The following is a 15954-nucleotide window of genomic DNA, read 5'->3' as shown; positions in this document are numbered from 1 at the left end:
TCTTACTCTGTAAGAGCTGCAGAACAGAACTAAACTACTTCTTCGTTTAACCTTGCAGGACAGCAAGGTACTTGAGGAGAGAGACCTCTTGACAAAGCAACAGAAATTATGCAGAAGAGTCAAAAATAGTGGGTATGTACAGACACATGTTTGGAGAGTCTGCCTCAGCTGGGAGGAAAAGCAAAATAGAACAGAACATCTTCATTTCTTTAGCAGATTGTTTTTATATTTATTCTAATTATATTGAATTGCTGCTAACTATCTGGAATAACATATTTACCATCCGTTCAAATGGGTTAGGCGTATGCGCTGCTTTATCTAGTAGTTCACTGTACTCCAGCTCCTCGCAGAGACGCTGAAGGGTGTTAAGTGGCTCATTTAATTCAACAGGCATGGCCACTTTGGAGAGATCCTTTCCTATGTTATTTCTCAGGATATTCCATAGGCTGATGTTACTTGTATTAGGACATCGAGCTGGTAAACATGTTCTCCGTTTAGAATTGCATCCAATTCCACTTTCAGAAATACAGTCTGAAAAGGAAGGAAATGTCAGAACAAGTCAATTCACTGTTTACTTAGTTTCATCCCCTTTGCAAACATACATTAAAAAGCAACCATCTTTCTTCTGTCAAAACTTCCTCCCACCCTCAAAATTCATTCAAGTATTTCACTTGTGGTTTGAAGATAGCCTGTTATAAAAATGATAAAATTAAGAACAAGTTTTTAATTTCCGTATGTTAACAGAGATAAATGCCAGGTACAAAAGATGCATAAAAAAATGACCTTCCTTCCCCTTAAAGTCTGTAAAAAAGGCTCAGGCTTTCCACTGAATTTGAAAGAGTAAATACTGTAAGTATTTTATTTGTAACAGAGATGGATTCCTATCTGTTTAAGGGACATAAAACCTCCCTCCTTGACAGAGCTTCAATTAAGTTGACACTTCTCAGAAGGCAAGGCATAACTTACAGATCCAAGCATAATAACAACTCCTACCTATCTTTTCCTAGTTTTTTTAATACTCCTACCAGGGAAATTTACTGCACCACAGATATACATGCAGGCTTTTCCACAGTGCTCCCCATAGTGCTTAGCATTTAAGAAATTTTAGTGATGTTAACTTTTAGATACACCCATACGTTGGTGGAGAAATGGCCTGTTTTAAAGGTGGAAAAGCTGAAGGAACTGTGGAGCTATAGGTTCACTGAAGATAAAAAAAAAAAGAACTCATGTCAAGAGTCCTTGACATGAATATCTGAGGTCTGTGTTGCTATGTCAAAGCAATTGGAACAGAAGAAATAGTTCTAAGTGTGCCATGAAATGATTTGTGGCAGGATCAAAATAGAGCTACAAGCTTCTGCAACAGGCACTAGTCTGAAGTGATTACATTGCTTAGCTGTACATCAATCTCATTTCAGAGAGGAATACAGTTGCCACTACAAGAACATATTTTATCTTTATACATCCTTAGAAGCACCTAGGAAGCTCCTGCCCTAGAACCAGTTGCCATTTGGAAACATTCAGATATAGCCCCAGTCTGTCAACCCCTGTCCTCATCTGGCTTTCCTCACTCAGCTTTGTCTTGGAGGAATTAAAACAGCACTGTGCAGCACATCTTTTCTGTGCTGCACATGCCCAAAGAATCACTGCTCTTAAATGCATGATTTCAACCAGTATTTCCTCTGCTGGTCCACTGGCATAAGCATATCAGCAGTGCTTCCAACAGTGACAAAGTACAGATAACCACAAGGGCTAACTTCTCCATCACTCCCATGTATGCTAGCCCATGCCTCAGATGGAGATTTTCAAGTGTAATCAGCAGTCTCAAAGTTTTGAGGAAGAAGTTTCCATCTTTCCTGCCACTCACAAACTAGTGGTCCTAATATCTCACACAACCGAGTTACTGTAACAAGGTCGGGTGAATTCTTGGCAGTCTACAGCCTATCTCTTTCTTTTTGCATAAAAATGGTATGGGCACTATGAATCAAAAAATCTACCTGAAACAATTATACTGTTAAGAGTTAAGAGGTTGGCTACTATACTTCCCTCTTGGAAGAATTTATTTAATATCGGAAAAGGCCAAAAAGAAGGATGTTCCCTTAGATACCTCAGGAATGAGAGGATATCTGGAAAGGAAGGAGGTAAATGCTAAAAATTTATCCTTGTTCAAAAGAACTCTCTGAAATGGGATTTGTCTATGCCCTTTGACAGCTTGATTAAAAGCAGAATACTAATTGACTGAACTACGTATTCTGGACCAGCCCATTAACTGGGGTAAACTGGTGAAAAAACAGAGTAGAGAAATGACTAAGAAATGTAAATACCAAATTTTCTATTCAGAAAGTTTGAAGATTGCCCACCCCCGATGAAAAGAAAAGCCCATGCAGTTTTGGTTTGCAAGACCTGTGACAAATGGCTAGCAACAATACTGAAGGAGATTAAGACATCTGACCTCCAGCTAGACTCAATGACTTTTAAGGCCAGACTGGGCCATTATCATCATCTGGTCTGACCTTATACATTATAGTGGCCAGAGGATTTTATCATAATCCCACAATTTATGGTTCAGTTAAAACCCTGTAGGAAAAAAGACATCCAGTTTGCTATTAATGGGAGTGGCAGGCTGCCCAAAGCACAGAAATAGCAGGTACCAGAAGCACATGGAGGTGCTGCTGATATGGAAGAGCTTCAGTGATAGTCTTTGTTACAAGAAGATGAACAGCCACACTATTACAGTTTTCTAAGGTCCAGATCATGAGACAAATCAATCTGTATTCTTTCCTATCTTTCAAAAGAAATCTTCATTTTTAAACAGTTATAGAATACAACAGCTCTCCAGACATATCACACTACCCAAGTTCATAGGGATCCACTGGTCCTTGGAGATGATCAGGAAACAGCTGCTAGTAAGAAACCACTGTTCAGCATTTTTGAAGATAAAAATATATTGATAGAATGGGAAGAATATCGTGGTTAGCTGAAAGGAGTTGAAGGCACAAAGCCAATTAGTTTGTTATGACCAATTCTTCTACCTCTTTTTTTGATTTTGTCTCTAATTAGCAAGACAGTTAAATAAGCATATGTACTAACAAGACTATCATGACTAAAACATGCAAAAAAGAAATCCTTATGGTTACACACCAGGCCTGCCAGTGTGTAATTATTCTTATGTTCCTTTAAACACTGAGTTCTGCTAAAAACAACAGAACTCTGAATGTGGTGGTTAAATTGCAGACTGAAAAAAACAGAGTGACAAGAAGAAAATTACTTTTTGAAAAAAAGAAAGCAGCTAAGCCTTGCTACTTTGAAAAGTCATGTAGCCATGAAAGGAACTGAAAAGGAGTGGGAGTTGCACCAAAGCAGCCAAGAATATAGGCGTTTCTTTGCTGGTACAAACCCACCATCCTGCTTAATCAATGGTGCCCGGACCCTGTTAATCAGATTAGCCAGAATGTGCTGTTCAAAACCAATCTGAGACTGTAAGAGAAAATACACAGGCTGTTTACATCTCAAAACCTGTAATATCAAATTATTGCTAGTAAGAGAAGAAAAAAATATCCCAAACAAAAAGAAAGGAAATTCTCAAAACATGGTATAATAAAATACTGAACTTACCTAAAGTTTGTCTTTCATTCTCCATGTCATTGCTTAGGTTATCTTCTGAGACATTATCACTGATATCACTTACATATGAGTCATCATCCGATACCTGAGTGTGGGGTGGGGAAATAAGCAAGATACATCACTCATTAAAATAACACCATAAGCACATGAATATTGTTACTTTCTGCTGCAAGTATTGTTTTAATAGATTTGAACTGTTTACGCTGTGTTACAGGAAGGTACTAAGAAGTCCCAAGAAGACACACTTGAGTTTGGGAAAGATCACCCTCATTGAAAATTCAACTATTCTTTTAGTGGAGACATGCTTCATCTTCTTGGCCCCACAGCTAAGAAGGCTTTCCTCATATCAAAAGCCAGGGTTTTTATGGAGTGTGAGAGAATGAGGTATTAAGTCTCAATATGCATGACATCAGCCCCAAGGTACCTACAGGTACCACAGGGAGAGGTATGAATATATATTTCTATGATACAATTTCTTAAGCACCTGTATAACGACTCAAGGCAAACAGTACAACAAATGCAGTATCTGCATACTAGCTACCTAATTGCCATTTGCCTCAATGCGCATATAAGACTTCTCCATAGTAATTGTTACATTTTACTGTTAAGAGACAATGACAACAAATAAATACAAACAGCATATTAATTTTTAAATATTTTGAATATTTTCATTTTCTGGCAGTCATATGGTGTGCAGTTAGCACTCAGAAAGACTGCATATCAAGCAGCAGATAAGAAACTACATTGGAATGATGTCAATCTTAATGTTCAGACCTCATTTTCTGAAGAGCTAGCAGACAGTAGGACTTCCTGTGCATCAAAAAATTCTGTGAGAGAGTCAGCTATAGACAACCTGCTTTCATTGGAGACCTGGTGAACCAGACCTCTGCTTTCTTCTCTTGAATTTTCCTGTTTAAAAGAAATAAAAAGTTTTGAGAGAAGTACCACAAATAGCATTCATGCATGCAATTCCACAGTCACATAACTTAAAGGGCTGTAAAACACTGGGAGAAGATTGATTGCACATGCTCCTCTCCAATTTAATGAAAGGTAGTATGTGTTTTAGGGAGGGATTTAAAACCAAAGTAAAACAGACCAAAGAGAAGGAAAAAAAAAAAAAGCAATGCATATTTAGTAAATCAGTTGTGGCAGTGCATGTACATTTTCTTTAAAAAAAAAAAAAAGTAAAAATGCTTTGGTATTTGAGTGATTTAGCCAGATATATACAATTGTATCATCAAAAAGCCCCCAAAAGAACAAAAGTCCCATCTCTTTATTTTACATCCTAGATTCACATTCCCTTCTGATCTTAGCAAATGAATTAGTCTTTCCCTCCCAAGCCTTGCTTAATGCAAAGCTTGTGGTGCAGTGGCATACAAAATTCAGAGGGGCAAATTTGCTTTCTATATAATAGCAATGCTTTCCTAGCTCGCTTTCTTCACTAGATAATTTTCTATGCTGTGCTTTGGAAAGCTTTCCTTCATACTCACACCTGAGATAGCTCTGTGTTAACCCAAACCAACATATTATCAAAGCCGTGTAAGTGACATTGTTTTTGCTGCCACAGGCACATTTGACTGCTACAGAGATCTCTGTAACTCCTCCCACAGAAGCTCTACAGATCGTTGACGTAAGCAGAGTTCCAAAAGGTGGCCTAGCAAAGGTGAGGTGACCAGCTGACCAGTGAGACTTGGTTCATTCTGTGGATGCAGTAAAAAAGTTGGAGAACATTGTGCACTATTGTTTTCCCTGATAACTCCACCAACTCTAAGGAAAAGGGCTAGCTGGCCCAGAGGAGTGTGTTAGCTGCTCTCAAGCTTTTCTGCATGAGATGCTTTATTAATTTGTAACCATGACTGTCCTATCATAATTTTGCAGGTATTGTAGTGTTTTACTTTCAGAGCAACATAATGAACAATCTGACAAGTCTATAATCAAATTGACAAGTCTTTCAAAGCTTTTCTGCTGGTAGATTTTACTATAGTATGGAATGTTATTCAGTATGTGCTGATAATGGTGACATGGTAACAAACAAAACTCTTATCATACAAAAGATTTTTTTTTTTAAATACTTCTGATACAGCAGCAAGAAAAGAGGAAACTTCAACATTGTCTCTTCTGTGGGAAGGCAGTTAGTTATACTAGCCTACCAGTTAAAAAAAAAATTTTTAAAAAAAAAAGTCTTACACATGTGAGCATTGCTACTGGGATTGTTTCCAATACTATTTTGAATCTGAGGAGGAAACACTCATAAAAGAACAGCAAGTTTTTATATCTATCACATGAGAGCTTCAGGTTGTCTTCTTTCATGTTCCCACTTTGGCATGACAAATGACAACATAAACTGCCCAATAAACAAACTAAACTTTTACCTTATGCAAAGGCTTGAGGTACTAGTTTATACTGCTTCAATTTTCACAGGTCTATCATAGCACCTGATGTATCATTTAAAGCCAAGTTTTGTGCAGTGGCCCTGTCTTCCTCACAGCAGCACTACTGTATCATAGTTCTCAGAAAAATCTAAAATGAAACTTCTCCAGTATAAGCAATTTTATCCTTAAGTTCCATCCCAAACCATGCTAGAGGGAATTTGTGAATGAAACCTCTAAAGGACCTTTTGAAAGCTATTTTTGTCATGTGTGTGTGTATAGTGCATAGAACAAGTTTCAGAAATAATCCATTGTCATTGCAAGGACCTCCACTAAGTAAGAAAATAACTCACTCCTTAAATTAAAAAACAATGCATTAATGCTTGTCTGCCTAGCGGTTTAAGTGCTGTTCAAATTCTCATGGGATTAAAAGCAAAAGGCATTAGAATGATCAACTACCAATCAAACGAACAGCTAAATATGACCAAAACACAGCTCTACTGAAACAGAACGAAACCAGAAGTGAACAGATGGAATGACTAAACTGTCTTTAAAAATAAAAGGAAGTAATAAGTTATGTAAAACCCCCAGCACTATATCCACTCAAGTTCTAATGAAAGATTTATACTACAAGCACAACAGAAGTTTCTGTATGAGTTAACATTTAGGAAAATCCATCAGAAATAACACAGTTTTTGCTTCCCTCACTAGCACCATTAACACCTAGATCCTATGACCTATAAACACATCATATTCACATGCATTCTGCAGCAAGCCAAAAAACTATCTGAACATCAGTATGTCTCAAATATGCTAACTGGATATGTAGAAGACTCCCTGGCTTCACGCAAAGAAAACTAAATGGCTGAAAGGGCTCTTGTACATCTAATTTCTTTGATCCTTTCATGGAAATGTCTGATAGTTGTTCTAAGCCTTACACGAGCCACACTGGTAGCCAGCGTTCTGGGCTAACAATATTTAGACAGGCAACAGAAAGAACTACAGAATTTGAAAGTTAACAAGGGAATAAGGGGGAGAGAAATAGTAGAATGAGGATAACAAGGCAGAAGCTCTGTTCATGCTGAATGGAAAGTGGGGCAGGAGGTGAGGGAGAACACCAGGAACCAGTAGCAAAAAGCAATGGAACTGTGCTTAGGAAACTGCTCACAAGGAAAGCCTTTGAAATCAAATATTACACAATGCATCATCAGAAATGACTCATAACCATGAAAGCAGACTCATTTTACTAACACAATACACCATAGGGAAGACATGAAGAACAGGACAAGATGCAGCTATGCAGCACTGTCTAGATGTAGGGGCTTGAGGAGCAGACATCACTGAAAGAGGAAATCCATACCCACCTTCACCAAATCTGGACTTGATTTTGCATTAGATGCTGAATCAAGGATCATAGATTCGGCATGTATTCTGCGTAACCGGTCTTTAAGATCTGTGTTTTGTGCTATTGCCTGGAATATTTAACAAAAATATTGGGGACATAAAGTTCTCTCAACTAACTTGAACGTGGCTTTATTATGCAAAAAGGGGCAAAGATTATTTAAAAGTGCAGTATAAAACACTATCACCACATGATTTTTTACTGGTTCAGCAAATCATTTATTATAAATGCTTCAAACCTTGCTCCTTATCTCACAAATTAAAACTATTTTTGTTCAGTCTGATGGAAAAGACACATAAATGGAGAAAAAAACCCAAAGATGGCAGGGATATTTCAAGTTACCAGGTTTTGCTAGCTGATTTAGTAAGTTACAAATGAATTTTGTGCATCTTCTTTCAAGCTCCCTTCCTTCACCCCTATCCAACCTAGCCTCTCTCAACATCAATTCTTACTCTTGCCACATCCAAAAACATTTGATTTTCCCATCAGCCTGCTATACTGACAGTTCCCTTTGCCTTCCACTGACAGAGAAATAAGACTTAAATTCAGACAGGTACAATTTGTGTCCTATTGGCTTGTAATGGCAACGATCAGAATAAAAAGTCTCTACTGCAGACTCATGTTTGTTACATGTTATTTACTCATGCTGGGTGCATCTGGTGGACAGATGTCTGTTCAAGTAGACTCCTATGAAGAGGATGCAACCCTGCCTGCAATGAAACTATCTCTGAATAAGAAGATTGGGTTACTAATTTTGGAACAATACTGAAGACTTACTGCTCCTTTTAGTTAACTGAATCAATACTAGGATGTGGAGAACCCTGCTGTTTACACATTCACTTTGTCCCACAAATGCTTCTGATTTCGACAGTAATTTTTGCTGGAAATAGTCCTGAGGGCAGGAAAGATAGTAAGCTTGAAGTGATAATGGAGGGGAGAAAGTAATTTCTGGCTTTATGTATGTGCGGTCTGAATTCGCCATACAGGCATATATCACTTCTGCGACAAGTGTTCAAGTGTGTGTTATACCCACAACATCAAGTGCAAAAAAGAATTTACACAGCTTTCCTGTAATAGCATCTTCCAACTTTCATTGTTTGATACAAAGTGTTTTCTTCCTTCTATTGTCTTTTCCTTCTCCCAAAATAAAAATATTGTACTTTTCCCCATTCTGTATTTGATTTCTTAGACTATGTGTACGTCAAGAATACTATCTTAATGAGGAAGAAGCAGAGGCAGAGATGCTAATTTTATGGTGTTTTATCCACTTTAAATCTGTTCACTTTTCTTCCTCTGCCAGGCTGATGAGAGCAAAACAGACTTATGTTTGATAGCTTCCATCCTGTGAGTCTGATTTTTTTGTTCCTCATGTACAGAAAACAAACTGAAATGAACAACAACAAACACTAAGTCAAAGTCATCAACACAGGACTGTCTTGCAAGGAAGTCTTAGAAATATGTCAAGTTTATCATATCTGTGCTTCCATACATCTTCAAAGGAAGCTTATTCCTTTCTCCTACAGGATTTCTGCTGTACAGGGTGAGAAAATTTCTGTTAACATCATGGCTTTACATATCTGCAGGCTAAGAATAGCTCTCAGAGGTGTTAACCTCTGCTGAAGCAGCCAAGGTTCACAGGTGACTTCTGGATGGGCTACAAAAGGCTTAGTAATTATCAGATAAGATCTAAAAGCATGACTTTTAAAAGACAGAGGATGAAGATGGACAGAATTTCATTGCCTAGATAAAAAAAATTCATGCTAAGCTAAGTGTTCGCTGAGTTCAGAAATTTTAAAAAGTTTTGGGTTTTTTTGTTTGTTTGTTTGTTTTTTTAATATAAAATGGTAGGCAAATAACACTGGAAAAAGAAAAGTCACCTATTCAAATATCAAAAGTGGAACATCTGAAAGCCAAAAACAAAGAAGTGCAAGTGAGTGAGTATTGTTATGCAGCAGGTTTCAGCTTTCTCTAAATACTATGAAGACATCACAACCTCTAAAGGTCTAGGCAAAGAGGCATGTTATACACTTAAACTATAACCTTACGCAGCTTTTCTAAAGCAAAGGGAATTTTCATACTGAAATAATTCTAAGATGATCTATATCACATTTATCAATGCCAGAGAGTCTCCCCTGCCTCTGATTACGAATTTGCAACAAACACTGAAATTTTAAGACCGTGGTAGCGATGGCCCTCATTGCTCTGAAATCAGATCACTGTTTGGTTGACATGTTCAAACATGACCAACCTGAAAGTTCTGGTCTCAATCAATTACAAAAACCACACCAACCAAAACCCCTCACCTTTTTAAAGAGCACAATCTTTTGTCATTTAGAACTCTGCCCTAACAGCTCCATTGCTGCTTTTAAACAACTAACAGATAATTAAGGTTGGAAGTCAATATAACAAGTTGTACTTGAATTTGCTTTGCAGTGTCTTGGTGCAGCATGGTGAAGCTCTAGTGCATTAGAAGGAACAGCTGAGTGCTTTCAGCCACTCTTACCTTTATTTTATGTGAAGTCATACAGTGAATACTTGAGTGCTGTTTAGAAAAAGAAAAGGAAAAGGAAACCCACAACCCACCAGAACTGAGTGATTAAGCAGTGTATGTTTTGAGAGAAAGTAGACTCATTGTCACAGAGCAGCCCTCTGATTCTTAACATCAAATGGTAGAGATTATACTATATACCTAAATCAATTTATCAAACTTTAGTGATTTCACAATACCTTTAACATTTAGGAAAGAGTCTTTGAAAAACACTATATATAATAACTTACTATGATTCAATACTGCAAATTCTAGCACAGAACAGACACTAAAGAAACAGAAATTAACTACTATAAAATTTAAAAGTAGTATCTGATGACAATGAAGCTTGCTGAACTTCAGCGTGTCACTTACGGATGTTAAGGCATTCTTCAAGCCAACTATTTGTGCAGATGGAGATGAGGATGCATCATGTTCCAGCATCTGCTTCAGCTTTTCTCTCTCTGTAGATATGGTGCTGAAAGCTGACCTCAAGGTGAAGTAAACTAGAACCATTTCATAAAAAGTGACAGTTAAAACCAGCTATCAATTGTATACATACCAATTATGTAAAACTTCAATGAAATATCATTTATGGTGACAGAAACAAGAATTTAGGTCGAGAGATCCAGGGTGGGTTACTAAAAACAAGTAATATTAATCAAGGTTATAGGGTAGATTTTTTAGTAGGATAAATGTTTATGGTGAATGCTACCATGTTGACTATATTAGCCACAGTCAAAATTACTGTGATTATTTGTGACAGATGGCAACAAAGCTAACTAACCACATCTGCTCTTCACTTGCTTTTGTTCCCCAATTAGCTTGAATCTTCAGATGGTCATGACTCTATTCCACATTCCTTTAAGAATTCCAGTGGGGGAGAAGAGAGGGAAGAAAAAAAAAATGAAATAGAAAAAAATAATCAAAAAAGCAGCTATAACACATACTGTGCCACAGCTATAGAGTTAGTAGTTTCCCCACAAGCAAGTCAACTGTGGTATTCAGTTTTGTTATCTCTTTTTGGGATAAAGAAATTTCAGCTTGTTAGATGATTTAGTGACTCAAAGGGTCAGATCCTGGACGTTGTGCATGTTATGCTGCTACTTCTACTCCTTCCTGAGTCAGTATCCCCAGCCTGAAACATTTAAATCAGACAACAGATCGTGCAATTTTAAAATCACTAGATTTTTAAAGGGAAAATGCACTCTCATTTTTTTACTCTTAAAACATTTAATCTTTTGTTTAATCACAAGAAATAAAAATTTGAGTAATATTTTTTTATGTAGGATTTCAACATTCATCTAACTGGAGAATTAAGAGGATTTCTGAGGGTCTACTCAAGCCTTGCAATACAGTCATGAGAACTGCCAATGCAAAAATGTATCCATTTACAGGGAAATGGAGATATAAAATCTGAACATGGATGCATGAAAAGGGCAAAGAAAAAGAAATCTGATACCTCTTTCTTCTAATCATCCGCTCTGAGTTAACCTGAATCATCATCACTTCATTGAGTATTTGACGTAACCTAATTTACTCTTCTAAGAAAATATTCTTCTTAAGGTATATTTCAACACTGCAATTACCAAAGCTAATTCTCATACTTTAACCTATTTTAAGAAATCTTTGACAGTATCACAGGGGGTGGGGAGGAAGATGTATCCACTATGACCTATTTTGTTAGCCTTTCATAAGTGGATGACACGACCAGAATCTTCAGTGACCTCAAATGTCATTTAGTAAGTTGTATGCTAACTGAAATTTTCAAGAATTATTACATACTAATGTTACATTTTATTTCATTTGTATCAAAAACTAAAACAAAAGCTTTCTTCACTACCCTTTTTTGGAAGGGGTGTGGTACAAAGCAACTTTGGAAGAAAATTCTTTGTACTCTTAATAAAATAATACTGTATTAAATAGTATCAAATCAGTTGTCCACTCAAATGCATGGGTCAATCTAATCAAAATTTCTGACATGGACATTTCAGGTAAGATGATCTTGAGTAGGTAATTTCTTTGGTCTGCTTAATAGCAACTTTTCCAACTGCATCCCACCCCCACTTCTTTTCACTTTTTGGAATACATACATCATTTTTTAATATAATTGACTTTATAAAGTTTACTACTTAGATACATTCCTTACGTAATGGAATCAAGATACATCAGCACCAGAGGGGAAAAACAAGCAAAGAATGCTTATTGATAACATCAACCATTATCTTGTGCAAAATGGGACAAAGCCAATACTTCTGAAAGTCTTTTGGATATAAATGCTTAAGTGCCTTCCTCACCAAGAAACAGTAAAAATGTTTCTGGCGCAAGGGTGATAGAGCGAAGCACTGCTAATGAAAAATGATTTTGAGAGAAGAAACATTTCCAGCCAAGCTGCCCCTCTGGCTAGTTTACATGATTTTACTCTTCTGTATTCACTAAAAATAGGTTACTATCATAGCAACCCTTGCATCACCAACAAATGCTGACCCTGAAATACAGTGAAGCACACGGAATATACAAACATACATGTGCTCATATACACACATATGCATGCAAACACAAAAAAGTATAATCTGCTGTTGTGTTTATAGCAACTGATTTTAGGATTTTTACCTTTTGGCAAAAAAATACAATCCAGGTTTTTAGCACATAAAACAAAGGTCTGTCCTTTATTAAATAAAAAATTAAAAAATGTGATCATTAAGCCACTTTTTCCAAATGACTCAAGATGTCAACATTTCCAATTCCTTAAGGGAATTAAAGGAAGGAAGGGCATTTTCTGCTTTTTCTAAACAGTAAACAGGAAGCATTCTCAGAAGTCACATAATTATTTAAATTGTGATGATAAAAAACCACGTACAAAAGAATTTAATTTACCTTTATGTGCAATGTGAAATAAATCCTCTTGCATTTTAGTAAATTCTGATGATGTTTCAGAGCCATCGGAGTAATTTTTCTCCTCTACAAAATCTATTGTAGATAAGTTTGGATTGGAAGCGTGCAGTCTCATAGGGGCAGAAAATACTGAAGGCACCTGTAAGGAGGATAGCCATTTGTGACATTTTTACAAACTGTAAAGAAAATTTTGTTTTATTGTACCCACCTGGGTTACATTGGAGACACCAAAAATGGAAAAACTACTGTCAATTGCCAATAGGCTTGGAATGGATGACACCTGGCAAATGAAACCATAGATATAACTTTGCCCAAGATACCATAATTGGAGATTTGGCAAAACTGCAAGAAACAAGCCCCCTGAGAGCTGTAGCATATGCTATACTATTTTTCTCCATTTATAAGTATCTAATCACATGGCCTCTGGATGCAAACGTGTACTAAACTATCTGGAGAATTTGCAAAAATCTGTACTGATAAAAAAACCCAACACCACAACCCCCCAAACTGGAGGCAGATTGAAAACATGGGTTAAAAACATGGCCAGTCTCCTGAAGGTAACAGCATAGATCCTATTGCAGATATCAGTGACAACATATTTGTGTTTTGTCTGATATACCACCACTTAAAACAAGCTAGCATAGAACACTATTTAGAAAGGATTCGTATTTCCTAAACTGGTCACACCAAGAAGTGATCAACAACTAAGATTTGTAGAAAGATGGGCACTGAAAGGACAGAATTTACCTGTAACATTCCTTTAGCCTCTTTCCCAACAACTCTGGATCGCCACCTCCTGTGTGCTCTCTTTTCCTTCTTTGGGCTTTCAAAAGATCCAACCTTTTAACAACACACAGGACAAAAATAATACAGTTTGCCATAAAACTAGCAGAGCCAAGAAGAAATACCTTGATCCTTTAGGATTTGGGGTTACTTTTTGGAATTGCAAGGGAAAACTTTTTTGGTTTTGCTTTTTAAACAACAAACCTGCATAGCATTTATAGCAGGCGCTGAATATGTCCTGTGAAGAACATCCATGCTCTGTAACAGCTGGTTCATTTCCAGTAAATATGCGTGACAGTTGGAGAGGTCTGTTTTGAACAAGAGAATATTTTCAGTTGCCCTAAAGTAACAGACACACTGAAAGTTTTTTTTCTTTGGAGGTTAGTCTTATTTTGATTGTAGCTAGCTTAAATTATTCATTGACTAAAAGCACATTATTAGACAACTGCATAAAGAGCTTGTATCCTTCTATCTCCAAGTTTAAATTCAAAACATTGCAATGCATCTATATGGTGTGTACAATGACCACGATATTTTATCCTAGTTGATTGCAGAAAAATGAGAATAATGTGATAATTACTGCAGTTTGGGACTAGTCAGAGCTCCTCATGGTGAGGATAGCAATGCCACAGGCATCAACAGTGAATTGTACATTCAGAGCTGGAGATGAGTCTCCTCTATATTAGAGCTGAAGCTCGCTGGTAGTAGAACTTCACCAAATAAGTATCACACAGACACTACCAACATGAGAAAGATCTTCATGCTCTTAGGAAAGCATGAAAGCAGAAGGTGACTTTGAAGTACAAAGATTTAGTGCTTTTTAAATGACTAGATTTTGGATGCTTCCCTTTTTTGAATACCCAGCTTAAGAAAGTTCAAATCTTACTACTGAAGGTGATGTCCGTATATAGAATAAAATGTACTGACATATATAGCTTCCTTGAAGACGTGCCCACAATTGATACCCCCACATCCAAAATCACTAGTCCTTTTGAAAACGAATAGCCAGTAAATCATCAAGCACCCCTTTCCTCCCTCCAGTTTCAGAGAAAACTCTAACTGTAATGACTACTTACAGTGTAGTACTCTTGTTGTCAAGAAAAACTAGGGGAAACATTAGGCTACTCTCAACTTCCTTCGAATATCATTACCTCTTGAGCATTTTTCCATGTCTTCAAAAGACTGCAGCCAAGATGAAATCCTGGACTCATTACTTGAAAAGGAAAATGACAAGGTACCTCCAGCTGACAATGAATTCTGTTTGGTCAAGCTGCCTGCCTGCTCCAAAGAATAAGTGAATTATTAACAAACAATATTTTAAGGTTGTATGCACAAATTTTGACAACCAACAGTTGAGGTCCACTATCAGGGACAAGGACTGAAGGCATCAATAATATGGAGGAAAAAAGTGTATGAACTAGACTAGGTGTACAGTCATTGAGCATAATGTCAGGATATCCAACATAACTACTGTCTACAAGCAGTAGAAATACTAAAAGAACCATAAAAATTTGCTGAAAACTAAATTTTGAGGAAGGGCAAAGTTCTGCATAAAGTAAGTCAACTTAATACAATTAAAGCACCATATCTGAACAGGACCAAAGTTGGACATTCTGTTTCTTCTCCATGTTCCTCAAAGAAGCCCCAGAAGTAACTTAAATGTAACGTGCATACTTGTTAAAGCTATTTTTCAGTGAAGAAAGCAAGATCTACTAGATGTTATTTAAAAATTTTACTCAAGGTTGTATGACTTTAGCATGGATTTGGCTTGACAGGCCTTAACATATGTGTGATCATACACCTCATCTGGGTAAATACTACCCTTTTACAACATCTCAGTAACCATTTTCAAACTTATCTCATTTTCAGCAGTGCCCACTATCAGATGCTTCAGGACATGCTGGAAATTCTGTGTAAGAGCTAATTGAGCAGTACAATTAAGTAGTTTCCAATGGGAAGAAATTTCTACCCAATACTATTACCAGTTGATTGTGACCTATAATGGTATTTTCTTCTCTAACATAACTACAAATAATAGCCATTCAAATGCCTAATTATTTTTAGACCTTACTAAACCTTTCATCTTTAATATCATCTGTCAGGAGGTTGCACAAATTACATGATTTGTCAACATTGCTGTCCTGGTTTCAGCTGGGATAGAGTTAATTGTCTTCCTAGTAGATGGTACAGTGCTATGTTTTGAGTTCAGTAGGAGAAGAATGTTGATAACAGTGATGTTTTTAGTTGTTGCTAAATAGTGTTTAGACTAAAGTCAAGGATTTTTCAGCTTCTCGTGCCCAGCCAGCGAGAAAGCTGGAGGGGCACAAGAAGTTGGCACAGGACACAGCCAGGGCAGC

The 15954-nt window shown here is 36.9% G+C and overlaps 1 protein-coding gene across 11 annotated transcripts in view; it reads right to left on the bottom strand.

Moving 5' to 3' along the window:
- OSBPL3 (oxysterol binding protein like 3) overlaps positions 1-15954 on the bottom strand; it is a 95446-nt gene that overhangs the window by 19436 nt on the left and 60056 nt on the right. For 9 of the 11 annotated variants that reach the window (XM_069773076.1, XM_069773056.1, XM_069773085.1 and 6 more), the window contains 9 exons: positions 14749-14875; positions 13802-13905; positions 13562-13654; positions 12797-12953; positions 10295-10425; positions 7355-7462; positions 4396-4530; positions 3613-3706; positions 281-531 (listed from right to left, as the gene is read on the bottom strand). In XM_069773076.1, coding sequence (XP_069629177.1) covers positions 281-531; positions 3613-3706; positions 4396-4530; positions 7355-7462; positions 10295-10425; positions 12797-12953; positions 13562-13654; positions 13802-13905; positions 14749-14875 — 1200 coding nt within the window. The remainder of the gene's footprint in view (positions 1-280; positions 532-3612; positions 3707-4395; positions 4531-7354; positions 7463-10294; positions 10426-12796; positions 12954-13561; positions 13655-13801; positions 13906-14748; positions 14876-15954) is intronic. The other 2 variants (XM_069773134.1, XM_069773143.1) reach the window with 1 other exon arrangement.

This window comes from Haliaeetus albicilla, chromosome 2, assembly GCF_947461875.1.
Source record: "Haliaeetus albicilla chromosome 2, bHalAlb1.1, whole genome shotgun sequence".
NCBI classification, from domain to species: Eukaryota; Metazoa; Chordata; class Aves; order Accipitriformes; family Accipitridae; genus Haliaeetus; species Haliaeetus albicilla.
The sequence above is the reverse complement of the archived record's forward strand: the minus strand, read 5'-3'. Positions and strand labels throughout refer to the sequence as shown.